The sequence below is a fragment of the Dermochelys coriacea genome, chromosome 8, assembly GCF_009764565.3.
Source record: "Dermochelys coriacea isolate rDerCor1 chromosome 8, rDerCor1.pri.v4, whole genome shotgun sequence".
Taxonomy (NCBI): Eukaryota; Metazoa; Chordata; order Testudines; family Dermochelyidae; genus Dermochelys; species Dermochelys coriacea.
In genome coordinates, this window is record NC_050075.1 from 66,664,796 (window position 1) to 66,692,189 (window position 27,394).

Sequence of the window (27,394 nt, forward strand, 5' to 3'; positions counted from 1 at the left end):
TCACAAAACGATCCTTCCATATCTGACCTCTCAGTCCTTGTCCTCAAGGCAATCCTGCACAACTAGCGTTGCCAACTTCTAATCACACAAACCCAAACACCCTTGCCTTGCCCTGTCTCACCCTTTCCTGAGGTCCCACCTCTGCCCCGCCCCTTCTCTGAGGCCCCGCCCTGCTCCATCTCCCCTCTCTCTGTCACTTGCTCTCCCCCACCCTCATTCACTTTCACCAGGTCGGGACAGAGGGTTGGGGGGCAGGAGGGGGTGCAGGTTCTGGGCTGGGGTCGAGGGGTTTGGAGTGTGGGAGGGGGCTCTGGCTGAGTCTGGGGAAGGGGGTTGGAGTGCAGGTGGGAGTGTGGGGTGCAAGCTCTGGGATGGAGTTTGGGTGCTGGAAGGGGCTCAGGGCTGGGGCAGGGGATTGGGATGCGGGAGGGGGTGAGAGGTGCGGGCTCCAGATGGGCGGTGCTTACCTCAAGTGGCTTCTGGGTGGTGGTGCAGTGGGTCTAAGGCAGGATCCCTGCCTGCCCTGGCCCTACGCCACTCTTGGAAGCAGTTGGTACATCCCTGCGGCCCCTGGGGAGGAGACAAGGTCTCTCTGCACTGCCCCGACTGCAGGCACTGTCCCTGCCACTCCCATTGGCTGCAGTTCCCGGCCAATGGGAGCTGCGGAATCAATGCTCTGGGTAAGGGCAGCATGTAGAGCCCCCCAGACTCCCCATGCCCAAGGGTCGCAGGGACATGCCAGCCAGACGTGCCAGCCAGAGTGGCATGGGGCCAGGGCAGGCAGGGAGCCTGCCTTAGCCCCGCCGCGCCGCCAGACTTTTAGCAGGCCTAGAGTCTCCCGGTTTGGCTTCAGCAGCTTCCGGGAGATGGAGCCTGATTCCAGGAGATTCCTAGCGAAACCGGGAGGGTTGGCAATCCTATGCACAACACCTTCAAACAATTAGCGTGGGAGCTTAAATTAATAATTTTGCTACACATTAACAATATTGGTCTTAATAAATACCTTGGATTTGTGGTTTGTTACAACCACCTGTAACCCACTTACCTGTCTTTTTTGGCCTGTCTGCAGAGATGTAAAAGGGCACTTGGGCACTTCCTTTAGAATATATGTTAACTACTTACACTAAACAACCTGTTCTGCCTCCTATTTTGCTGTGACACTTTGAGTACTTTCCCAGGCCTGAAAAAGCTCTGTGCATCTCAAAAACTTCTCTCTTTCACCAATAGAAGTTGGTTCAATAAAAGATATTTCCTCACCCACGTTATCTCAGTTATTTACAAGACATGCAGGAACTATAACAACCTAAATATGTGATATCCAAAAACTTTAAAAGTATGGACAGGGTCCCTACATTACTGACAACTGTATAAAAAGATGTCTGTTCTAACTTCAAAACCATTTTAGAATGAGGTAAGTAATTGATGGTCAAGCCATTTCCTGGGGATTGGTGACTAGTCAGGAAGTCCCTGTGTGGATCAGAGCATTGGTGACTGGCCCATAATCCCAGTGCATTTCTACAACAACTTACCTATTAAAAAACACTATTTTTAATTTTTGAATTAAAAAGTCATACAAATTTTAACTTAGATTTTGTTTAAAAATGGACAGGTATATGTTAAAAGGATGCCATTAATTAAATAATCACACTTCTGTCTGAGGGATGTTTAAAACCTACTATGGTTAAAAGTAATACAAAAATTACGACAACAAAAAGATATTACAAGGAAAAGCATTTTCTCTATTGCTTTCAGTTTGTGTATTTGACAGCACTTTGGCCCAGATCTTGCAAGAAGGACTATGCAGGCAGAGTAAACAAATGCAAAGGTCCAACCCCCAAAGAGAGCTTGCAGGATCCAGGTCTTTTACATGTAATCATTTTAATCAAAGTCAGTTTTCACTGTTTGTCCAGGTTTTTCATATAGCAACAGGAGAGAAAAGTTTTTAAAACAGAAAAAACAATAAAATAAAAATTCACGGGATGTTTGGGCAGGTGTCTGACCTGAAACTAAGTTTAATTTGTATTTGGATGTTGACTAGAATTCAAGCTGATGCTGTTCCTAAAATCTATCACACACACACACATACACAGTCTACAAAACCTCATTCTTGTAGTTCATACTATGAAAAAGTTTGAACACAATATGTAAATAAATAGACTTTGCTAGTAGCAATTGTATTAATGCTGAGATGCTGTTTCCATTCTTAAACCACTTTTTCACTTGCTCATAACTAAAGCCCTGAGCGGATACAAAATTTGTATCCGCATCTGATTCACGATATGCAAAAATGGTCCACGGATATAAACCAGATGTCTGCAGATTTGCAGGACTCTAGATACAAAATTTGTATCTACATCTGATCCGCGATTCACAAAAATGGTCCATGGATATCTGCATCCACTGGTGCATATATCCATAGATACAAAGCAGGTATCTGCAGATTTGCAAGTCTCTGCTCATAACTTCTAAAAAAAAATCCTTTGGGGCTGAAACTTTCCATACTGAAAAACAGATTTTGCTGAAAAAAAGTTTGAGCAAAACAGGCTCTGCTATTTTTATGTGATAAGTGAATTCTTGCTCTTTTATCATGAATTCTAAAGTAAAATGTTGTGGCCATATAAGTAAAAAATGGATGAAGCAAGAAACTTCAAACATGGTTTATTTTACAGTCTTTACTGAAGGAGACAGATTTGAGACCTGGCTCCAACTGAGAGAAGAAGCCTCACTCTGGCTTTGGCTGAGTAATAAACCTAGTCTTTTAGGAGCTCATCAGAACCTGAGTGGTGACTTGGATTTGATAACTCATTCTTTAATTGCCAAATAAATCCCATGGTACTAGGCCTTACAAGTCCAGAATCTTTTAATCATGGGGCTGTGTTGAAGAAAGTGACAGCTGCTCAGTCGATGTGCATTGGTGATCCTCCCTGACCTGCAGTAGGACTGCTTAATTTTCTTCACTCTTCCCCCACTGGGGAAAACCCTAATGTAAAGGAAATATGGAGGGTAAGGCTGGGACAGAAAGGACTGGGAGATGAGCCAGGCAGAGACAGAGGGTGGCTTTGGTTGCGGGTGGTCAAGGTGAGGAAGAGCGGGGAACAGACCAATACTGGGGGCTAGGGAGAGGCAAAGGGGCCCTGGGCATACAGAAAGCCTGGAGGGGGGTTACAGCAGAGCTGATGTGCAGTAGCTAAGCCAAGGGGAGGGGGTAACTGGGTGTTCCATGGGATGCAGAGGGGCGGGGCGCTCTCTGCTGCTTGCTAAATTGCTAAAGGGTCCTCGTGTGGGCGGCCCCTCTAGACCCCCTTGCTCTCTGCCTTCGTCGCTCCGCGGCAAGAGCGGGTCCCCGCTGCTACGGGACCGGTGAGGCATCTTACTCCGGCAGGGTGGCTACAGGTAGCCGTCAGTGGGGGGAGGAGAGACTTCTGGGGCTGAGGCAGCGTGAAGAGCCCTAGGGTTGAGGAGTGGGGACAGGGATCGGTGCCGCGGTGTGGGGAGGAAGCTCCCGAGGATCTCGAACACAGCGAATGAGGTGTGGGGAAGGGCCCGAGGGTGTAGGAGCTGCAGAATGAGGTGGGGGCGTTTCCTAGTATTTGGGGGGAATTTGGGGCACCATAGGAAGGTGTGACATGAGTGAGTTTTTTATTCCAAATTCAGTAGTTGGTGATACAACCAAAAACAGTCCTGTGTTTCGCTTGGAATGGCTGGAAGATGCACTATTGCCAAGCCTGGGCATTGGCCCTGAAGCCTGGTCCACGGCACAAAGAGCTGTATTTCCCTTCATTTCTTGTATTTCTTGAGAGAGATCCTAAATCTCATTTCTTTCAATGATGAGACAGCCCTAGAAGGCTTTGAAGGCCATGCAAAGGCAAAATTGTCAGTAGCCTTGTCACAAACATGTTTGATAGCAATTCTTTCTAATTAGACCTGCCAGGGAGCTGTTCACCACAGGTGCAAACTATGAGCATTTAACTAGAAAGACACCTATTCAAAAGACTTTGCACTGCCTAGCTTACCCTATTCCTGCTGACTTCATTCATAATTTATCATGCTATTAATATTATGAAACCCTTGTTTTTAGGTTTAGGAGGATATTTCTTTCCAAACATTTATTTGTTCAAGGATGTAACTTAAGTAATGGGGAACATGCAGAGATTGGAAGTGCAGTAATGATTATCTTTCCAGTGAGACATTGCATTTTATTAGTAATGTAATGTAAAATTTTACTGTGGGCATTGATTATATGCCTCTAATTTGTAATAAATCTAAAGCTAAGGGCTTACTGAACCTTTCATGTTACATAGGAACATTAATCACAAAAAACATTTCCTGTTGTTTGCCACTTTACATAAAGTATATTGAGTCAAACAAATACACAAACAGTAAATATAAAACAAAGCAGTTGCAATAGCAAAGGCATGAAAATGATATTTTAGGTAATTTTTTTTGCAATTGTTTGAAAAATTAGCCAACCAGGCTACAGTGGCTTGTGCTTGACGCCTGTTCCTCCTTGCTCCCCCCATTTGGATGGACAAAAATAAGCTGTTGGGAAATAGCTGATTTCTATTATGACTGTGAAAAGGGTGTTTTCATTGTCAAATATGGTGAAAGGGGTATAAAGCCTCATTTTGTTCCCATTGACATCAGTAAGAATTTTGTCACTGACTTAATATGAAAACTGGATCACATCTGTATTTGCTTAATTATGAATTAAGTACCACAGAGAACAATAAACTGACAGAATTTGTGAAAATACTTATTTCAGAAAAATTTATTTTTAATTTTTAGTGTGGACAGTATGATGGATACAAATCTTCAAAAGGATGATCTCAGAGGAACAATTAAGTTCATACCTCCCCTGTACAAACAGCGTTACCAGTTCATTAAAGATTTAGTGATTAAATACAAACCTAAGAAGGTTGGTATGTTTGTTTTTTCAGAGTTTACATTTTAAAAGATACAGTAAATGCTTGCACAAGACATCTAGAAACAGGAAATAGCAGTGTTGTCTGACTTTTAGTGCCAAGAACCAGCACTTCAGGGAGTTTTGTTAAAACTGAGTTACCTTGGCAAACTATTCTTGACAGCCATGTTTGGCTTTTTCCAAGCTCATATAACTAGTCAACTGAAGAAAAAACACTGGAACTCAAGTGTTTTTTGGGGCTTAAAACACACAAATAAAAGTATGTTTGCCTCTTGCTGGGCAATGGGTGATTTTCTGAACATTTTATTGTTTTCTTTTTAGAGGAAAAAACTATTTAAAAAGACTCTTTGAAGGGCTTAGTCTGAGCTCCTCCTTCTTCTAAAGGTTTGTCTTCACTGCAATGTTAGCTTGAACTAACTCAGGTTTTGCCCCTAACCCAACTCCTTGTCCACACGTAACTCAAGCTAGAGATTTTTAAGTGGTGCTTTAAACTCGAGGTAGCTTGTGGGTGTGGGGTTGAAACTCAAGTGCTGCTGATGCTTGCTAGTAATGCTGTGGGGATGCAACAGCTCGATTTACAACAACTCGGAAGCAGTTAATCCAATCACTCTGCCTATATGTCTATTGTGCAACTGGAAACATGACTCACAAAGTGGGTAGAAAGACATGCACTAGCTTTGCTCAAGCTAGCATGCTAAAAAAAATGTGATGGATGTTGCAGCACACATCGCAGCTTGGGGTAGCCACCTGAATCCAAGCTCAGCCAAGCTTGAATGGTTAGCCTGAGCTGCCACCTATGTTGCAATGGCCATACTACTATTTTAAGCATGCTAGCTTGAGCGATGCTAGCATGTGTCTATCTCCTTGCATTGGGAGGCACGTTGCCAGTTGTAGTGTAGATGTACCCTGTGCTCCTAGTCAAAATTACACAATGTGTAACTATGTACAGTGTTGTTTAGCAGAGTTCAGAGTAGCAGCCATGTTAGTCTGTATTCGCAAAAAAGAAAAGGAGTACTTGTGGCACCTTAGAGACTAACCAATTTATTTGAGCATAAGCTTTCGTGAGCTACAGCTCACTTCATTGGATGCATCCGATGCTCACGAAAGCTTATGCTCAAATAAATTGGTTAGTCTCTAAGGTGCCACAAGTACTCCTTTTCTGTTTAGCAGAGTGGTTGCTCTCACTTAAGTTAAGCTAACTGTTGCAATGAAGACAAGCTCTAGACATCTTTCAGTCTCTCTGTTTTGTAGTGCCAGTATAGTGCCAAGCTCCTCTCTCTCAGTCACGCAAAAATGCACACTCATACAAAAGAAAGACATTAAAAATCTGGGATAGTGTTAGTATGCAATCATCTGCGCAAAAATAAAAGAGAATCCTGTTTTTTTCCACTGGAAATTGAAGATGCCAAGGCACTTACTGTTTTAAAAAGATTTGAAGATGAAAAATGAAAAGTGCTAACCTTCTTAATTTTCTAAATTTTGAAGTAAAAAAAATGTAGGGATCTATGGTTAACCTCCATGTCCTCCCCAACATTGGGTCTCTGTGAAACAGATTTTAATGTCTCAGGGAATATGTGAGCTTTTGGCAGTTGTATAATGACATTTGTGTTTCTTATGTATTCAATAAATTAGCTATTGGTCATGTTCTTTATAAAGCACTTTTCTGTTCCACTGTATGAGATCATGACATTTTGATCTGGTTTTGAACAGGATCTGTTCAGTAGCTTTGTTGCAGCTGTATCTATAAACTTTAATGCTCCTGGCTTGGCAATGCAAAAAAAAAATTTTTTTTTTTTTGGTAAATTAATTTCGTGTAAAAACTGGAGTTCTCTGTTTATCAGCAGGGCAGATTTAGCCTGAGTAGAAACAGTTTAGGCTTCCCCACATCAGCTGAGCTTCAGTGTGCTTCAATCCTGATCCAAACGGAGTATCGGGGCGTAGAGGGTTGTTTAGTTTGCATGCTCTTCTAGTCCTTGAGATTACAATGGATGCCCCCCACCCAAAAAAAACTGGATAAAGACTATTAATTCATTGTTGATAGGACCCTGCCTAGCTATCTGGATGGTGCTGGGCAGGTTCTTAACTGTATGCATTGTGAGTAGTCCCAATGAAAAAAATGGAGCTATTCATTGAGAAGAGTTAAGCATGTGTGGTGGTGCGGGAACCATTTTTATAGTGGGGCTACTGAAGGCTGAAACTATATATTTGGGTTGTTATTACTACTTCAGGACAGGGGGTGCAGCACCTATGAGCATGTGTTTAAGTCTTTGCTAGCTCAGGATCTAAACTATTGCACATGAGTGAACCCTTATGCTCATGTGGAGCCCTATTAACTGCATAAAGGCCAACCTGTGTAGAACAGCTTGCAGGACTGGGGCCTAAATGTCCTTCTTTGTAAAGAATCTTTTCAATTCATGTAACTCTTGTAAAACTAAATTATAAAGTTTCATAGAAATGCCATGCATTTAATTCCTATTTCATAAAAATGTTGTTTAATATCAATGCAGAACATATTTTGTGAGTCACACAAATAACTTAAGAATATGGGGTATTAAGATGCCATTGTTTTCAAATCTACTTTATAGGTTGCAGACTTGGGATGTGCTGACTGTACTCTACTCTGGATGCTGAAATTCTGCAAATGCATTGAGGTGCTAGCTGGGCTAGATATCAGGGAGAATGTGATGAAGGAGAAAATGTAAGATGCTTTTTACATTATTTTTCTTAATAATTCAGTGTTTGGTTCAGCCTAACAGCATGTTGCAGCAGTAGTTGTCAAGAGATTCAGCATAAAGATAATGTAAAGTTGTGAACTATTTGGTATGTAAAGATTGAGTATATTGGGAATTGGGATGGTGGTTTTGTAAAGCTACTGGTATGCCACATGCTGCTATTGGCATCAAATCTGTTTATGTTTTTATGTGGCACCCATCACTGAGCACTTCCCAAAATTGACAGTTGCGTAAGTTATATTTTGCTCTCTTTTCCTTCCAGTCAATATGGACTGGACTTTGTTGTTTTTGTTTTTATTGTGGGAAGGTGAGGTTAGAGAAATGGGTTTTGTATTTTGCTGAGAAGGCACTGGGGTTTGTGGTTATGTGAGCTCTTTCAGGACTGAGTTCCAAATTTATGGACCAGTTGGTGAAAAATCTCTGTTTCAACCTCAACTTCTGTGTTCAGGAAAGTACCATTACTCCAGTGATAGCTGCAGGATATAGATTGTACCACACACAAGTTTTCTTGGTGGTTGTTGTTTACCTGGGGTGAAGGAGCTTTGCATTTATTTTTTTATTACTGTATATGTTGTTTTATAATATATAAACAAAATGTTTAAAAGGAAATTTACAAATGTCTTCAATAACCAATTTATTTTGGTTATTTTGTTTTGAAAAGAGGTTAATATGCATGCATAGTAACTTTCTTATTGGAAATTATAAGGATTTTTTTTTAATTTTGGTTTGGTTTTTGTAAGCATCTCAGTTTGCTATGTTTGTGGAACTCTATTGCCATCAGAACTGACAATAGCATCTCATCTTCAAAGATACCTGGCAGCAAAGTAGGATTTTTGTAACCTTAGAGGACTATTGCTGAAGTCCAATTCCTCCTTTACTTTCTTGTCTTATTGTAGATAGTCATAGCAGGTGGCTGCTCATTTGCATTAAGTTTGTTTCTTTTCCCAACGGACAATGAGAGGCACTTCACAGATTCCCAAAATACACCACATACTTTTATTTTTCAATTACTGGGTTCTGCCTATGTCCAGGTCAAACTGCCTTTAATGAAGGGAAGAAATCACAAGCTTTTTTTTTTTGACCACTTTTTTTTTTTTAATGTCACATCAACTCACAAGAAATATGACAGGTTAACACAGAAAGAAGCAAAGAACTTCAAAGACAGTATATTAGTTGGAAACAAAGCGAAAGGCAGCTAAGAATGCTGCTTTCTTGTCTGCTTCCTTCCCCCATACTTGAATAGGTTTGGTGTGAACTTAGAACTGTACTCTTCTTATTGGTGATGTAGTCTTCTCTTCAAGGTTGAGATTTGGCCCAGGTCCTCTTCTGCAGTATACATGGTGAAAGACCCTTTAAGGTCAGGCTCATAAAAGAGCTCAGATTTATTTTTATTTTTTTTAAATTCTGTATCAGTTCTCAGTTGAGACTTTATCACAGTCAAGGTTTCAGGCTCCAAATTTAACTTGCATGTTATTTTTTCTGTATAGTTGTGAAGCCTAGGGTTCATCTGCCGTTTTTTCCTATATCAGTCAACTACTGCAGCAACCAATGCCCATTTGTGAAATCCCCATTGTTCTGTGCAGTCCACACATGACATTGTGGTTATGTTTTAATCTTTTTAATATGTCCAGGCTTCAATGACTGGGTTATAAGGAACAATGTATGTAGAAGCTTCATAATTTCAAAAGAAAAACAAAGTACAAATAAGTTTTGGGTTTAAAATAATTGAGGTGAAACATCTAAGCTGATTTTTTTTCCAGTCAGGGACTTATTGTTGGTCTCTTAGATTTTAAACATTATCATAATTTAAAGATGGAGCCTCAGCCTGTGCACTTATTTATAGATATCAATTACCTTTAGTCTTTACATAGTAGGTTTTTCTTTTGTTTGCTTCCTTTAAGACTTGGGTGTCTATTGACACACTCGGAAGACTATTGATTTATTGATATTTTTCTATGTAAGGGACCGGAGTGATTCCCATCTTAAGCAACTATCCAGGGGAACCTCAAAAATCATCTCCTAATAAAAATGGTCTTTAATTAAAGACTTCAGAACTGTACTGGAAACTGTTTTGTCTGTTAAGAGGTACTTAACTTTTTACCAAGGATAACTTCAATGTTTTTTAGGAAGATTGAGTCATATTAATTGTTCAGCCTCAAACAATTAAAAATGCGTACTTATTCTTTTGTCTTGCATGGTTCTGTACCTGTTTGTTGCTGAACATGCTCAACTCCCGTTGAAATAAACAGGAGTTAAGCATATACAGCTTCTTACAGGAGGCCCTTATTAAGGACAGACTCAGGACAAGAATCTTGTCCCAACCAGATCCTTCTTGTATTGTGTTACAAATTGAGCGAGGTTCCAATTTACTCAGTACTTAAAGAAACCTCAGATTAGTCACTTGGATTGATTTTATTAAATAATTTGTTAGTCAGAGCATAATAGAAAGGTACATTGTCAAGTCTGTGAGAACTGCTCTTTGCAGCCTAATGATTAGCTTGACCTATTTGTCTGGTTCTAATTTTGCTTACAACTTGGCATATTTTATACAGGAATTGTTTACAGTTTCATTTTTTTAATTTCTTCTCTTTCGCAGACAGACTTATTTTTAGCATATTTACAAACTTTCCAATAAATCTCCAACTGTACGATCAAACATCTGTTATTTACTTACTATATTTTGCTAACTTAAATATCTGGTACTTGTTGGGGTTAGTGAAGGATATTGCTAACAATATTTATTCTTATTTAACAATTCTTGAGGTAATAATTTCTAGCAAGCTGGCATTTTCCTCCTCTTAGCACAACTAAATAGCATATGGGTACACTTGCTCACATAGCCAAGCTAATAGGCTTTATAAGGATATAGAGTTTTTAGGTCAACACTTGTTTAATTTTGAATGTTTTCCTAGGCATAGGTTGTCTCCCCTTCCTGCTGATTACCTGCAACCAAGTGAAAGATCTCTAACTGTGACCCTGCATCATGGCTCAGTTGCTCATAAAGATCCTTGCATGCTTGGTTTTGACTTGGTAACATGCATTGAATTGTGAGTATTAAGCTTACATACTCCAATTTTTCTTATCAAACACATTGTAAATATAAATATTCATAGAGCAGAATTCCGTGTTTCATTCTGTTTTTCCTTTGCATCATACTTTGTAATGTGGCAAGACTCATTGAGGTTAGGAGGGTTGAAATTAGAGTTCAGAGCCTTTACTCTTAGCAAACTTGTTCAATCCTGTACATTTAACACTTTCATAATTCAAATGGAACATTAGCAGGATGTGGCTGACCTTTCTAATGTATGAAGGTAATCATATTAGGAACTTTGGGCAGTGTGTCGATGGAAGTGTGAAAAAAAGTATGAAAGAGGGAGATATTATGAAAAATAGTAAAGAATCCCCTTGGACAACTTATATTTATTCTATTTGCAGCAGTGGTGTAATTTTAACCACGACTAAAATATTAGGATATGCATAGTTTGGTTGAATTGATTGTAGAGAAAGTCAAAAGAACCTGTAAGACTTTAAGGACCTATGTAATCCTATCTTTTTCAGAATAGAGCACCTGGAAGCAGCAGAACTGGAAAAGTTTCCAGAAGTGGTATTTGGTTTTATGGCTCCAACCATGATTGTAATCAGCACTCCAAACTCAGAATTTAACCCTTTGCTCCCAGGAGTGACACTGTTCAGACATTCAGACCATAAATTTGAATGGGATCAAACACAATTTCAGAGTTGGTGAGTTTGCTAGTTACTGTACATTACATTATTTGTACTCAAAACAGTAAAAAGCAATGGTAGAGATTTACTTTTTAAATACCGTTTATGTGTGAGGGTGGTTGTTTGTATGTATAATCTCTCTCTGGTTCTGTGATTGTTTCTGCCTGCCGTATAATTCATTTTGTTGGGTGTAAATCAATTAAGGTGGTGGGATATAATTGGTTAGATAATCATGTTACAATGTTAGGATTGGTTAGTTAAATTTCAGTAAAATAATTGGTTAAGGTATAACTAACCAGAACTCAAGTTTTACTATATAGTCTTTAGTCAATCAGGAATGGGGGGGAATTAGAATCATATTGTGCTAAGGTGGCGAATGGGAACAAGGTCAGAGGCAAGGCTCTGTGGTGTCACAGCTGGGAAGGGGGACACTGAGGAAGGAAATTGGAATCATTGCTTGCTGGAAGTTCACCCCAATAAACATCGAATTGTTTGCACCTTTGGACTTCGGGTATTGCTGCTCTCTGTTCACGTGAGAAGGACCAGGGAACTGAGAGGGTGAACGGATAAGCCCTCTACTAGCAACTCCCCCCTTTCATCACATTCAGTAAGGACAAAGTTTCACTTCACCTGCATCCCAAAGGGTTTCCCGCTTCCACCTAAACCAACCATACATCTATCCACTTTTTTTCCTAAACCACACACCTCAAATGAGGAACAGCGACTTCACTCTCTTGATGTACATAGGGTCCTGGCCTTTTATCTACAAAGGAAGAAGCCATCCTGGAAATCTCCCAGACTGTCGTCATAGTAGAGAAAATTAAAGGGCAGGCCATCTCCACCCAGAGAATTTTGAAGTAGGTCTCGGAGTACATTATGCTCTGCTATCAATTATCGGGATGGTCCCCACCAGGTGGGATGCAGGTCATTCCATGAGAGTACAAGTATCTACTATCGTCGTGCGCCACGACTGCCCCTTGAGGACATATGGAAGGCAGCCACGTGAAGTTTGGTACACAGCTTTTCTTATCATTATGCTCTGGTGCATGATTCGGCAATGGATGCCTTGTTTGGCACAGCGGTCCTCTGTTCCACAGTTGTCATTTTCCTCGCATCCACTGCCTATTTAGGAACTGCTTATTAATCATCCTCAGTGGAATACAAGAGGCACCATCACTTGAAGAAGAAGGGGATGTTACTTACCTGTAACTGGAAGTTCTTGGAGATGTGTGGTCCCTATCTGTATTCTAATCCCACCTTCTTTCCCCTTTGCTGCAGATCTGGTAGATCTATGGTGGAGAAGGAACTGAAGATGTGGTCAGTCTGCCCCACCCTTTATCGCCTTGGGCGAAACCATGAGGTGGTGCAAGGGTGCATGCGTGGACTGACAGATGTTGCTACTGTAAAAAAGCTCTGTCTCTGAGTGCCTGGTACATGCACATAACCCTCGGTGGATTCCAGATAGGGACCACACATCCTCAAAGAACTTCCAGTTACAGGTAAGTAACCTTCCCTTCTTGGGATACCCAGGACTGAGAGTCACCTTATTATCCTCGCCTCCAATGAGAGGGAGGCTTCTTTATGTTTAACTGGATATCATCTGCTTGACAGTACCAGCCTGTTAGTCACACATGCTCTCTCTTCTGGGGTTGTTATACCAATAAAAAATAAAAACCAGAAGATTCTTATTAAAGGGGAAAAGGCAAAATGCCACATTTATTGTGAATACAGAAAGAATCATAGTAAGCAGTTAGTTATAGCTATAACATTCCATTCAATTTCATATTTATTCACACATTCATTCATACACACACACAGGTTCTGCAAGGTTGTTATCATAGTTACCAGCCTTAGAGTTGCTCATGCCAAGCCACTGCCCAGGTGGCCTGGTATTCTGGGCCACAGTGCTCGAAGCACCACAGGCCTGGCAGAAGTACTCTGAGAAAAACGAGGCTTACACACAGCTGTGAGTTATTGGCTTTATTGAAGGTTAGTGACCCACCCACAACGGGGACTCCAAGCGTTGCAGTCACGGAGGCGGGGAACCCAGCACACTGGAGCTTTTTAATCACAATTGTTAACAAAGCGAGATGAATACAACAAAAGGGCAGGGAGTCTCTGGATGCTGTTTCTCTTGTTACAGAGTATTGCTTTGAATCTCTCTCTGTGTGAGTAGTTGTTATAAAGAATTGCTTTGAGAACAGACTCTGTCTTAGAATGTACTAACACAGTTAGCAGCTTGCAAGTTTCACACACAGAGGGAGAGAAACAGTACCAAAAACCAAGAGACCTCTTAATTAGTAATACCCTGGAATTTAAACTATGGGGAATCAAACTCATTTGTGATTTTAATACAGAACTTCTTTAATATGATCCAACAGGGTATGCCAACCTTACTTTGCCTTACAGGTTAATAATAGGTGTGACTCAGTCCCGGAGTCTCTTTGAAGCATTCCCCTGTAGTACCAGCCCTTTATCCACTGAACATTCACAGAAATACTAGGTCTGCTGTCACCAAGGAAACAGTATACACAGCAACTTGTAGAATTCAACTCAGGATCAGCACCTAGTTTAATATATTTATAGTGAAATCAAGGATAGGTTTATGACCCAAGATTCAAGTAATAGTAAGGATACTGGAAGCAAAAGGTTACATATAAAACAAAATCATAACATGCTTTCTAGAGACTAAACTTAATTTAACAGGCTAATCTCTTGTCACCCCAAATGTCCTCTGAAGCATTTCAGTCAAGGATGGTTAAGATCCTATTTTCATGAATCTAAAAACACTGCCCATTTACTTCCTAAGCCCTGGTCTACACTAGGCGTTGAGGTTGAATTTAGCAGCGTTAAATTGATGTAACCCTGCACCCGTCCACATGACGAAGCCTTTTTTTTTCGACTTAAAGGGCTCTTAAAATCGATTTCCTTACTCCACCCCCGACAAGGGGATTAGCGCTGAAATCGGTTTTGCTGGGTCGAATTTGGGGTACTGTGGACGCAATTAGATGGTATTGGCCTCCGGGAGCTATCCCAGAGTGCTCCATTGTGACCACTCCGGACAGCACTCTCAACTCGGATGCACTGACCAGGTAGACAGGAAAAGGCCCGCGAACTTTTGAATTTCAATTTCCTGTTTGGCCAGTGTGGCAAGCTGCAGGTGACCATGCAGAGCTCATCAGCAGAGGTGACCATGCAGAGCTCATCAGCAGAGGTGACCATGATGGAGTCCCAAAATCGCAAAAGAGCTCCAGCATGGACCGAATGGGAGGTACGGGATCTGATCGCTGTATGGAGAGAGGAATCCGTGCTATCAGAACTAAGTTCCAGTTTTCGAAATGCCAAAACATTTGAAAATCTCCCAGGGCATGAAGGACAGAGGCCATAACAGGGACCCAAAGCAGTGCTGCGTGAAACTTAAGGAGCTGAGGCAAGCCTACCAGAAAACCAGAGAGGCGAACGGCCGCTCCGGGTCAGAGCCCCAAACATGCCACTTCTGTGATGAGCTGCATGCCATTTTAGGCGGTTCAGCCACCACTACCCCAGCCGTGTTGTTTGACTCCTTCAGTGGAGATGGAGGCAACACGGAAGCAGGTTTTGGGGACGAGGAAGACGATGAGGAGGAGACTGTAGATAGCTCACAGCAAACAAGCGGAGAAACCGGTTTTCCTGACAGCCAGGAACTGTTTCTCACCCTGGACCTGGAGCCAGTACCCCCCGAACCCACCCAAGGCTGCCTCCAGGACCCACCAGGCAGAGAAGGGACTTCTGGTGAGTGTACCTTTTAAAATACTATAAAAGGTTTAAAAGCCAGCATGTTTAATGATTAATTTGCCCTGGCATTCGTGGGTCTCCTGGATATACTCCCAAAGCCTTTGCAAAAGGTTTCTGGGGAGGGCAGTCTTATTCCATCCATCATGGTAGGACACTTTACCATTCCAGGCCAGTAGCATGTACTCGGGAATCATTGTAGAACAAAGCATTGCAGTGTATGTTTGCCGGCGTTCAAACAACATCCGTTCTTTATCTCTCTGTGTTATCCTCAGGAGAGTGATATCATTCATGGTCACCTGGTTGAAATAGGGTGCTTTTCTTAAGGGGACATTCAGAGGTGCCCGTTCCTGCTGGGCTGTTTGCCTATGGCTGAACAGAAATGTTCCCCGCTGTTAGCCACGCCGGGGGGGAGGAGGCAAAATGCGACCTTGTAACGAAAGCACATGTGCTATGTATCTAATGTTAACAGCAAGGTTTACCGTGAAAGAGTGTACCCATTGTTCTATAAAATGTGTCTTTTCAAATACCACTGTCCCTTTTTTTTTCTCCACCAGCTGCATGTGTTTTAAGGATCACAGGATCTTCTCCTTCCCAGAGGCTAGTGAAGATTAGAAGGCGAAAAAAATGCACTCGCGATGAAATGTTCTCTGAGCTCATGCTGTCCTCCCACACTGACAGAGCACAGACAAATGCATGGAGGAAGACAATGTCAGGGTGCAGGAAAGCACAAAATGACCGGGAGGAGAGATGGCGGGCTGAAGAGAGGGCTGAAGCTGAAAGCTGGCGGCAGTGTGATGAGAGGAGACAGGATTCAATGCTGAGGCTGCTGGAGGATCAAACTAATATGCTCCAGCATATGGTTGAGCTGCAGGAAAGGCAGCAGGAGCACAGACCGCCGCTACAGCTCCTGTGTAACCAACCGCCCTCCTCCTCAAGTTCCATTGCCTCCTCACCCAGACGCCCAAGAATGCGGTGGGGGGGCCTCTGGCCACCCAGCCACTCCACCTCAGAGGATTGCCCAAGTAACAGAAGGCTGACATTCAATAAGTTTTAAACTTTTAAAGTGCTGTGTGGCCTTGTCCTTCCCTTCTCTACCACCCCTCCTGGGCTACCTTGGTAATTATCCCCCTATTTGTGTGATGAATTAATAAAGAATGCATGAATGTGAAGCAACAATGACTTTATTGCCTCTGCAAGCGGTGATCAAAGGGAGGTGGGAGGGTGGTTAGCTTACAGGGAAGTAGAGTGAACCAAGGGGCGGGGGATTTCATCAAGGAGAAACAAACAGAACTTTCACACCGTAGCTTGGCCAGTCATGAAACTGGTTTTCAAAGCTTCTCTGATGCACACTGCACCCTCCTGTACTCTTCTCACCACCTTGGTGTCTGGCTGTGCGTAACCAGCAGCCAGGCGATTTGCCTCAACCTCCCACCCCGCCATGAACGTCTCCCCTTACTCTCACAGATATTGTGGAGCGCACAGCAAGCAGTAATAACAGTGGGAATATTGGTTTTGCTGAGGTCTAACCGAGTCAGTAAACTGCGCCAGCGTGCTTTTAAACGTCCAAATGCACATTCTACCACCATTCTGCACTTGCTCAGCCTGTAGTTGAACAGCTCCTGACTACTCTCCAGGTTGCCTGTGTATGGCTTCATGAGCCATGGCATTAAGGGGTAGGCTGGGTCCCCAAGGATAACTATAGGTATTTCAACATCCCCAATGGTTATTTTCTGGTCTCGGAAGAAAGTCCCTTCCTGCAGCTTTTGAAACAGACCAGAATTCCTGAAGATGCGAGCGTCATGTACCTTTCCCGGACATCCCACTTTGATGTTGGTGAAACGTCCCTTGTGATCCACCAGTGCTTGCAGCACTATTGAAAAGTACCCCTTGCGGTTTATGTACTCGCTGGTTTGGTGCTCTGGTGCCAAAATAGGGATATGGGTTCCGTCTATGACCCCACCACAGTTAGGGAATCCCATTGCAGTAAAATCATCTACTATGACCTGCACATTTCCCAGGGTCACTACCCTAGATATCAGTGGATCTTTGATTGCATTGGCTACTTGCATCACAGCAGCCCCCACAGTAGATTTACCCACTCCAAATTGATTCCCGACTGACCAGTAGCTGTCTGGCGTTGCAAGCTTCCACAGGGCTATTGCCACTCGCTTCTCAACTGTGAGGGCTACTCTCATCTTGGTATTCTTGCGCCTCAGGGCAGGGGAAAGCAAGTCACAAAGTTCCATGAAAGTGCCCTTACACATGCGAAAGTTTCGCAGCCACTGGGAATCGTCCCAGACCCGCAGCACTATACAGTCCCACCAGTCTGTGCTTGTTTCCCGAGCCCAGAATCGGCATTCCACCGCATAAACTTGCCCCATTAGCACCATGATGCCCACATTGGCAGGGTGCATGCTTTGAGAGAAGTCTGTGTCCATGTCCTCATCACTCTCGTCACCTCGCTGATGTCGCCTACTTGCCCGGTTTTGCTTTGCCAGGTTCTGGTGCTGCATATACTGCTGGATAATGCGTGTGGTGTTTAATATGCTCCTAATTGCCATAGTGATGTGAGCGGGCTCCATGCTTGCTGTGGTATGGCATCTGCACAGAAAAAAGGTGCGGAACGTTTGTCTGCTGTTGCCCTGATGGAGGGAGGGGCGAATGACAACATGGCTTACAGGGTTGGCTTACAGGGAATTAAAATCAACAAAGTGGGTGGCTTTGCGAGAAACTGAATGGCCGCCTCAAGGATAGAACTCAAAACTGGGTTTAGCAGGCCGTTGATTTCACAGAGGGAGGGAGGAGAAAATTAATACAAAACAAATCTGGTCTATTTCTTGTTTTGAGCCACTTCATCTATCTTTATACATCATGCTGGCAGCAGACTGTGCAGTACGACCGCTAGCCATCGTCACCTCCTGGGTGCTCGGCAGAAGACGGTGCAGTATGACTACTGGCCATCGTCTTCTGCTGGCTGCAAATTAAAAGACTGTGCACTGCCGGTAGGACTCAATCGCCATGAGACGAAACAAGGGAAATGACCTGGCTGAGTCACTCCCATGTTTGCCCAGGCGCCCAGTTAAAAGAGCACCCAGGACTATGTCGACAACAGCTACCAGTCATACTTCACTGTCTGCTGCCAAAAGGCAATAAACTGCTGCTGTGTAGCAATGCAGTACCATGTCCGCCAGCACCCAGGAGACATATGGTGATGGTTAGCTGAATGGGCTCCATGCTTGCCGTGGTATGGTGTCTGCACAGGTAACTCAAGAAAAAAGGTGCAAAACGATTGTTTGCCTTGCTTTTACGGAGGGAGAGAGGGAACAGGGGTCTGATGATATGTATCCAGAACCACCCGCGACAATGTTTTAGCCCCATCAGGCACTGGGATTTCTACCCAGAATTCAAATGGGTGGTAGAGACTGCGGGAACTGTGGGATAGCTACCCACAGTGCAAAGCTCCGGAAGTTGACTGTTGCCTCGGTACTGTGGACACAGTCCGCCGACTACATGCACTTAGAGCATTTGTGTGGGGGGACACACATTCGACTGTATAAAAAAGCTTTCTACAAAACCGACTTCTATAAATTAGACCTAATTTCATAGTGTAGACATACCCTAAGTGCAGGAAGGTGAGGTGTCTTCTCTGTTCCCCAAATATAGTCCAGCAAACCTTTGAAGTGTGGCTCAAGATAAGGTTCTCTTCCCCCATTGTGTGCTCTTTGTGGTTCACTTCATATCTTTCTGTTGATTTTGTATGTAAATGTGCCTCCATTGTGTTAGCTTACAGTGCTTAATTTACATGCCAACGGAGAGACAGAGGAATAAACACCTTTTCTGTCAGGAAAACTGTTCGCCTGTGCTGTGTTACGGACACTAAGAACCTATTTTCAGTATACGCCTATAACTCCTTACATAATATTGTTGTGAAATATAGGTACAAATATTAATGACCTGTGTGACCCTGGCTTTTATTTACTGGCTCAGAAGACCTTTTTTGGTTAACCAGAATGTACATACTAGAATTAGGATATTCCTGTAACTCCCTTGCCAGTTGGCACTGAGGAATTCTTATGTCACAACATCTGTCTTGTTTTTGGTATAATAAATATAGGAAAATATTTAAATTTTGTGTTCTGAATTGTGTGAATCTTGCATTCCTAATCTTCTATGGCAGAGAATTCTACAGCTGGGTGCTTTGTCTCCAGTGAGCTTTTTCTTAGGTCCGCCAGTTTTATCATACCTATTGGTTCTTGGAATAGTGTAGAGGAAGAGAGGTGGCCATTTTAGATCTCTTTCTCACCCTAATATGATTCCCATGCACACTGTTATGGACCTGAGATTCCTCTGTTCTCCTCAGCTATATAATAAGATTCCAAGACTGCCACTCTGTGTTACTCTTAAGCCTTACTATGTCTGTAGAGTCAGTGAGAAGTGATGGGAACCGCTATAAGCATGCTTGCAACTTTTTTCTTTGCATCACGCTGACTCAACATTCTATGCTTCTCTTTTTGTTCAGAATATCACCAGGTTGGTTTCGCAACCTGTTACTATCCAGTTTTTAAGTTCTTAGCCATTTTGACTTAACGAATTACATATATTAGACAGCAAGGCATGTATCTGTGCCATGCCAAGAGTCCCTAGAAGACCTTTATGATACCAGGGTAATTAAACAAAGCACCACCCCTCCTATACAGCTATATTGCATGTAGCAGTTTAATTGGTTGTATGAGGGAGACTGCACAGATGATGGAGACATGACCCAACTGCCAGTTTTTCAAACCCACCCACACAGCAACACAACCAGCACACACATTAACCTTAAACACACACAGCTCCTCACTGCAGCATACATCCCTCATTCAGTACATGTACAAATCAACACAAATCTCCCAGCACATCTCCCCCAGACTCAAATCAATGCAACCACCTAAACAAAAACACAGCCACCATACACAGTAGCCCCAAACAAACACAGTCCCTCACCACAGCACACAGCCTTTATTTACATCTACACAGATAAATACAAATTTTGCAATATAACACAACCACCCACACAACAACACAACCAGCACACTCTAACCCCAAACATCACTCTAAAGCCTAGAATGTTGAGTAAGTATGATGCAAGGAAACAGCTGCAAGCATGACTCTAAAGATTCTTTTGTTTAGAATATCACCAGGTTCAATAATCACTGGGATTCATGGTCTGGTACCATCCAAATTTTAAGTTGTCAACCATTTTGACTTCATAAATTACACCTCTGCACCAGCATGGGTTTTCAGATACTAGTATAGCTATACTGGGCCTGCAGACTTCCAGATTCAAATATATATTTCTATCATTTAGCCAGTATTGTCTTTTTTAAATGCACTCTTCTCAAAAGATAATAGTGTGATTAAATTCTGAAAACTTGACAAAGTACAAAAAGCTGATGTGTTACACAAGCTGTTGTATTTTTATTTATTCTGTCTGCTCTATTGAGAGAGAGAGAGAGAGAGGGCATAATAATGAATATGTATATTTTTCAGCAGATGCTTGCGAAATATTGAAGGAATTTTGGTTTATTTAAAAATACAGCGATAACAATTTAATCCGGGGGTGGGCAAACTTTTTGGCCCGAAGGCCACATCTGGGTGGGAAAATTGCATGCAGGGCCATGAATATAGGGCTGGGGCAGGGGGTTGGCGTGTGGAAGGGAGTGTGGGGTGTGTGTGTGGGGGTGCAGTGTGCAGGAAGAGGCTCAGGTTAAGAGGTTGGGATGCAAGAGGGGTGCAGGGTGTACGAGGGGGCTCAGGGCTAGGGCACAGGAGGGGGTGCGGAGTGCGGGGGTGCAGGGAGGGGTGTGGAGTGCAGGAGGGGGTTCAGGGCAGGGGGCTTACGGCAGGGGGTTGAGGTGCAGGAGGGGTGCAGCAAGGGGCTCAGGGCAGGGGGTTGAGGTGCAGGAGGGGTGCAGCAAGGGGCTCAGGGCAGGGGGTTGGGGTGCAGGAGGGGTGCGGTAGGAGGCTCAGGGCAGGGGGTTGGGGTGCAGGCTCTGGCCCGGTGCCACTTACCTTGAGTGGCTCTGGGTGGCAGCAGTGGGGCTCAGGCAGGCTGCCTGCCTGCCCTGGCCCCGTGCCGCTCCCGGAACTGGCCAGCACCACGTCCCTGCGGTCCCTGGGATGGGGCAGGCAGAGGGCTCCGCGCGCTGCCCTCGTCTTCAGGCACCGCTCCCCCCGCAGCTCCCATTGGCCGGGAAAGGGGAACCATGAGCCGTAGGGCCATAGTTTGCCTACCCCTGATTTAATCTTATTTCACAGTACTACAGAATAAGGCTCTGATCCTGCCAATGCTTATGTATTGCCTAACTTCGAGCACATGAGTAGTCCCATTGAAATAAATATTCTTGAAGTTAAACAAGTGCATAAGAGCTAGCAGGATCAGGGTCTTATTTCTTGCACTGTCGTTCATATTTCTTCATCACGTTAAAAATATGACCATTCAATATAATAAGATTAAATTATTTTTCTTAGGGCAATAGATGCAGCTACTCGCTATGATTACACAGTTGAATTTACTGGACTTGGGGCCCCACCACCTGGAAGTGAGGATGTTGGATTTTGTACCCAAATAGGTGTGTTTGTGAGAAAATATCCAAAGAGTGGTGAAACTGTTAACTCTGTGAAACACACAGAACATGCTTACAAAACTGTAAGTATCTCCTGCTCTCCCTCTACATACCCATTTAGTTTACTTTGTATAGGGATCAATAAATAACAACAAAGGGACAGTTTTGAGAGATGGAATCATAAGGGTTATGTGTATACCAGAGTTGACTATTGCTACATGCTACAGTGGCTCAGTTGCAGTGCTTCCGCGTAGATACTGCCTATGCCAATGGGAGGGGTTCACAGCCCTGAGACATAGCTATGCTGATGTAAGTTCCCAGTGTAGACCAGCTCAGACTCAAGAGCACTGAGAAAAGAATAAGCCTGTGATTATGTTTTTTAAAAATACCAAATATTCAGACTGACATTATGACAGGGAAAAGTGAATTTTGTCCTCACAATTTTCAGAATAGAACCACATTTTAAAATACATAAAGATTTATTGGAAAATTAGCTTCCAAAAGTTAGTTAATACTTTTAAAGTGCATTGTAAACCAATTTTTAGGATTAAAATTTTACAGTGGTCTAGGTATCAACTTCTAAAGTTGGGGGAGGAGGGCAGAGCAACGTAGAAATAACTTGTCTTTGTTGGCTCTAGTGGCTGCTGTTTAATGTAATGATCTAGCATTATTTTTTGTGATATGGAGCTGATCAGTTTATTTTTTTTATAGTGGAAAAGCAATTTGTACAAAAGTGGTTATTTTAATTTACCATATATAATCCTTAGAACTAAAATCTTTCATTATCAACACACACTCTTCCATTGTGTTCACTAGTTTATTATTGTTTGGTTGCTAATGGTGTTGGCTGCTGGCATTGATACTTACAGGTATAAGCATTTTTAAGAGGGAATGTGTACTTTGAAGAACACCATGGAATTAGCAAATATATATGGGGAAAAATGAGTATCAAGTTTTAGACCGATGGCAATCTCGTGTCCTAAATTTACCCTAACTAAAATAGTGTTACCCTACCTAAAAATTTGGGGTCTTTCAGGTTATAGCAGTTAGGAGGAGAAATTGATGAAGGAGTTGGGTATCTTTGATGTAATTTTATTTATTTACAAGGACTGTACAAAGTACTATTTCACTGAACACAGGAGGAATAAAAAAAACCCCCAGGAGATAATTCCTTTGCTTACAGCCCCAAGCCTCTCTTACGCAGCTTATCCAGGCTGTATTTGTCTTCTGACCTTTTTAAAGCTATGTCTACACTACAAAGATAAGTCAACCTATGTTAGATCCACTTATAGCCACCATATTAATTACTGCGGTGGCTAATGTCCACGCTACCCTCCTTCTGTCAGTGGTGCATATCCTCATCAGGAGTACTTCCACCAACTGAAGAGGGGCAGCGTTGAGGACTGAGAGCCAGAGCTCTCGACTCCATGCAGCTCCCCATCAGGAGCCCAGCTGTCCCCTAGGACTTCTTGCCTTAGCTCTCCCATCCAGGAGCGGGGGAGAAGGGAGGACAGCCGTCAGGGGCTTCTCGCCTGTGTCAGGGAGATCCGTGCCTAGAATCTGGTCAGCTGCCATGGTCCTGGCAGGCAGTTGGACCCTAGGAGGCAGTAGGGTTCCCAGCAGGTAGTGGGAAGCCCAGGCAGCAGACCAAGCTGGGAGTCTAGGTGGCAGCCCACCTTGGAATGGAGACCAGGGAGCACCCTGGCTTGGGAGCCGGCTTTCTTGTCAATTTCACGCCTCCAACAGAGCCATGAAATGGACAATTATGACAGCCAACAGCCAATGTAAGGAATGCAGTGGCTACACAGATACTGCATCGCCCTCATTATAATGATATAAGCCCTACGCCTTTTGTTGAGGTTGTTCTAGTATGTCAGCATAGCAGGTGAGTTACATTGGCGGAAGAATCATTTCAGTGTGTACCGCCGCTGTTTTGTTGACAAAAGCTGACTTTTTTGTAGTGTAGACAAGGCCCAACTCCGTTACTGTCTGCCTTCTGCTTGTCTCTCTTGCACATTCTTATCCAAAACAGTACTCAGCAATGCCGCCCACCCCTATAGTTCAAATTATTGAGTGACCTTTGTTTTGGGCAGTGATGTTTGTGTGCTTTGTTTTAGAGACTTGTGTTGTTTCTGGGCCTGTCATCATGTTAAATATTTTGGGTTTTTGCACATTGTAAAGGTTTTCAAGGCAGTGTACCCAAGTCTTAAAGATGAAAAGTACCTGCAGAATGCAGTGGTCAGTGAAGTCATTTTTGGAGCAGACATCGTTAAAAGAAGACTACTGGGCGATTTCAAGTCTGAGTGTAAGGCGCATAGTGATGGCCTTGAGACAAAACTCAAATTTCAGCCATTTAAGTATTTCATGACGTGTTCAAAGAACCTTTCTCTAGCTGAAACTGAAATACTTGCTGCTGATGGAAGCATGGAACCATTCATTGATGAAAACACAGTCTATATACCTCTGGAAAAAATCTTTTCTATTCCCAAAGTGAATCAACTTTGTGGCACCTTTGAGAAGTTAAGCAAGCTTATTGCTGGCAAAGTAGCACTGAGCAATGATGGTTCTGCTGTGATAGTCACTATCGAATATGAAAATGAAGAACAAGAGAATTAGAAAATCCTTCAAACTGTGGTGACCAAGAAAACATTTTTAGTAGATTCATACTGATGTTATTTCTGTATAGTGACTAGAGTTACAGCACTCACTTATATTTTTTTAGTTTTAAATATTTCCAGCGGGACCTAGAAGTTTTGCTGTATGGCTCTTGTTAAAGGCAGCACAACTTTTTTTAAGGATTATTGGGCAGATTTTCAAAGGCACAAAAGGGAGCAGTTAGGCATCCAACTGCCATTGAAGGGCAATAATTTATTTTGCTATGTTTTGTTTGCTTTCCTCTTATTTATCTCTCAAGTATCATAATTACACTCTTTTAGGTATGTTGGGAGTATATATACAGATTTCACTAGCTGTAAGGGAGTCCCCCAAGACTAGTCGTGTGAATGGTGATGTAGATAAGTTTCACATATTGATTTCAATGCTAAAACCTAGACAACAGTTCTAATTATATCATATGTCAGTTATAAAACAAGTTGTTGGGTAAGGAGGACCAAAATGTTAATATTTTTGGTAAAAAAAATTTTTTTTTTGCTTGTAAGTTAATTTGATTTTTTTGGTTGAAAGGGTGAACGTGAAGACTAGAGAAATGGAAATTCAGAAAGCCTATCTTATTGATCACTGTATAGTGTAGCTGGAAGAGAAATAAAAGCAGCAGGTAGAAGACATGTAGCAGGATGCGGGGCAGAGGGGAAAAAAAGCATAAATTTGGACTAAATACAGAAGTAAAAATATTCCTGTAGGATCAGCCACTAATGGAGAGATGGACATAGCTATTGTATCAGTTCTTGTATGTTTTCTTTCTCCTTCCCTTTTTGGTCATCTTACTGTAGCAGCACTGATCTCATGGACATAACTTCATGGAAACATAGGGATATGTCCTCCTCTGGACCTGTGCAATGCCCATTAACATGAGAGTCTCACACCTCTAGGTGGTATTTATTAACAAAAAACACTTTTGATGGATGTCATTGCAACCCAGAGCATAGTGTCAGTCTTGGAGAAAGTTAAATGCTTCTTCTAGGTTAATGGGAAAAATGGTACAGCTAGTTAGTGGTGGCAGAGGAAGTTCAGTGAGAATAATCTGATGAGAAAGTTGCAGGCATTAACATGTAAAAGTACTGTACTACTAAATAAAATGTGTTCCCACAGTTTTCTGTTAAATATCTCTGACTTTTTAAAAAATCTTTAATAAAATATATCTGCTTTAAGGAAAAATTACCCTCAAAGTAATAAGTAATTGTTCCCTAAAACTACATGCTAGTCCTAAATACGCTCAATAGAAATAGAAAGCTGTGCAATACTGGTGATAGTGGAGCTGTGTGATTTAAGCCAAGGAGATGATTCTATTAGAAAGAGCGGGCTGGCCTGCCTTAGGCAAGGATATATCACACACATAAATGTGTAGTAAACAAACAACTGACTATTAATCTCTAAGAACTAAAACTGTTATGTATGCACAAGAATAGCATGTTCACACATGTTGCAAAATTTCCCCCTCAGTTTATCCTTTGTCCAAGATAAGTAATATATTTGATGTGACTAGGTCAAGGCACATGGTTTTCTTTTGTTAATATCTGATAAATGCTAAAATGTTTCTCGTGTACAATTAACTAGTGAACAGACCTCACTCTTTGGATGCTCCCATTGACATCACTGGCAGATCTGGGGGGCCATGCTGCAGGATCAGGCCTAATGTTTGTGAGATATTTACAAAAATGTAAAGCAGTTCTGTATAAAGGCTGTGTTGTAGAGGATGATGGAGAATGGCCTTTGCTCCACCTTCAGAATCTGTGGGTAGGAAGGATCCTGTCTCTTCTGGCCCTCCTTCAACTCTCAGATCATTCATGGTGAAAGTCTAGACAGAAAGGGGGGGCGTTAACTTAGAGCAGAGGGATAGGTCAGAATCTATAAGTAGGATGAGACGAATGCTCTGAAAGAGAGGAATGTATTGAAGCATTCCACCTCCCTCCAAATGCTTTTATAACTTCTTGATACTTCTACTTCGTTTTGTGTGGAATTTTTCCATCACTGTTAAACAACTATGCTTACTAAATGTTAACTTGTAATAAAAACTATTTAGAACTATTTCCTCGGTGGTTTTGTTTGTTTTTTTTTTGGCTGTACCGTTAACTTGTAAAATGCCTTAAACGTTACACTTGTGAAATTCAAAGCTTGTAAATAAACTGTTCTTTGGCTAATAATGAGCCGAACTATTTAATTACTGCAGAGTTCAGAATATTAGCTTGGCCATTTTTTGAAGATATCCCTGCAACTCAGTGGTGAGGCATAGTGAGGCACTATGTCTGTTAGGGTTTTTTGTCTGTCCCCTCCTTCCTTCTTTCTTTCCTTCCTTTCCCTCTTTTTTTTCTTGTTGGTATTTCTTTATTTAGTGTACTTTGTAGCCTGGTCATTTAAAATAAGGAACAGGTGGTTCTGGCAGAATTGGAACAATATTTGCCTTGAATATGATGTCACATTACATCTAATTGTAGGGGTGCCCGTAGAAACACCATTACTCTTCTTGGAAAGATCAGACCCCTAACATTTTGTTCTGTAAACCCAGTTGGAAATTGGTCAATGTGAATATTGGGTTGGCTGCCTTTATTCCAAAGGATTTATAATATCCTCCAAAAATCTTCCACATAGCAGGATTGATTACTTTTTCCTTCTATAATCTTGGAATTTTAGGAATTAGTACTCGATGTTAACATCTTAAAGGGAGAAGAAAGAATCCAAGAATAAATAATTTGTGTTTCTGTGGTGCCTTTCATAGGAAGACCTCAAACCACCTCATTAATGTTAAGACATAAATCCCAGTGAGGTGTTCAGTCACGGTGAAGTCATGTGACTTGCCCAAGCTATTACAGCAAATCAGTGATAGCCTAAGCCACCGCTCTATGTCTACAATACCACTTATGTAACTTAGGGGTGTAATACATCACTCAGGTGGGTGGCTTAAGTTACTGATGTAAGCATAGGTGTGGACTGTGCTATGCTGGCAAGAGAGCTTCTCCCTC

General features: G+C 42.3%; 1 protein-coding gene across 4 annotated transcripts in view; it reads left to right on the plus strand.

Annotated features, from left to right (window-relative positions):
• The window catches only part of HENMT1 (HEN methyltransferase 1), a 31,108-nt gene extending 5,583 nt beyond the window's left edge, over positions 1-25,525 (plus strand). The window contains exons 1-7 of one of the 4 annotated variants that reach the window (XM_043520498.1): positions 3,273-3,393; positions 4,786-4,915; positions 7,507-7,619; positions 10,566-10,700; positions 11,212-11,394; positions 21,664-21,841; positions 23,940-25,525. In XM_043520498.1, the coding sequence (XP_043376433.1) occupies positions 4,796-4,915; positions 7,507-7,619; positions 10,566-10,700; positions 11,212-11,394; positions 21,664-21,841; positions 23,940-24,374 (1,164 nt within the window). In that variant the 5' untranslated portion in view covers positions 3,273-3,393; positions 4,786-4,795 and the 3' untranslated portion in view covers positions 24,375-25,525. Of the gene's footprint in view, positions 1-3,272; positions 3,394-4,785; positions 4,916-5,242; positions 5,306-7,506; positions 7,620-10,565; positions 10,701-11,211; positions 11,395-21,663; positions 21,842-23,939 lie in introns of those variants that run through there. The other 3 variants (XM_038412313.2, XM_038412312.2, XM_038412314.2) reach the window with 3 other exon arrangements.
• The last annotated feature ends 1,869 nt before the right edge of the window (positions 25,526-27,394 follow it).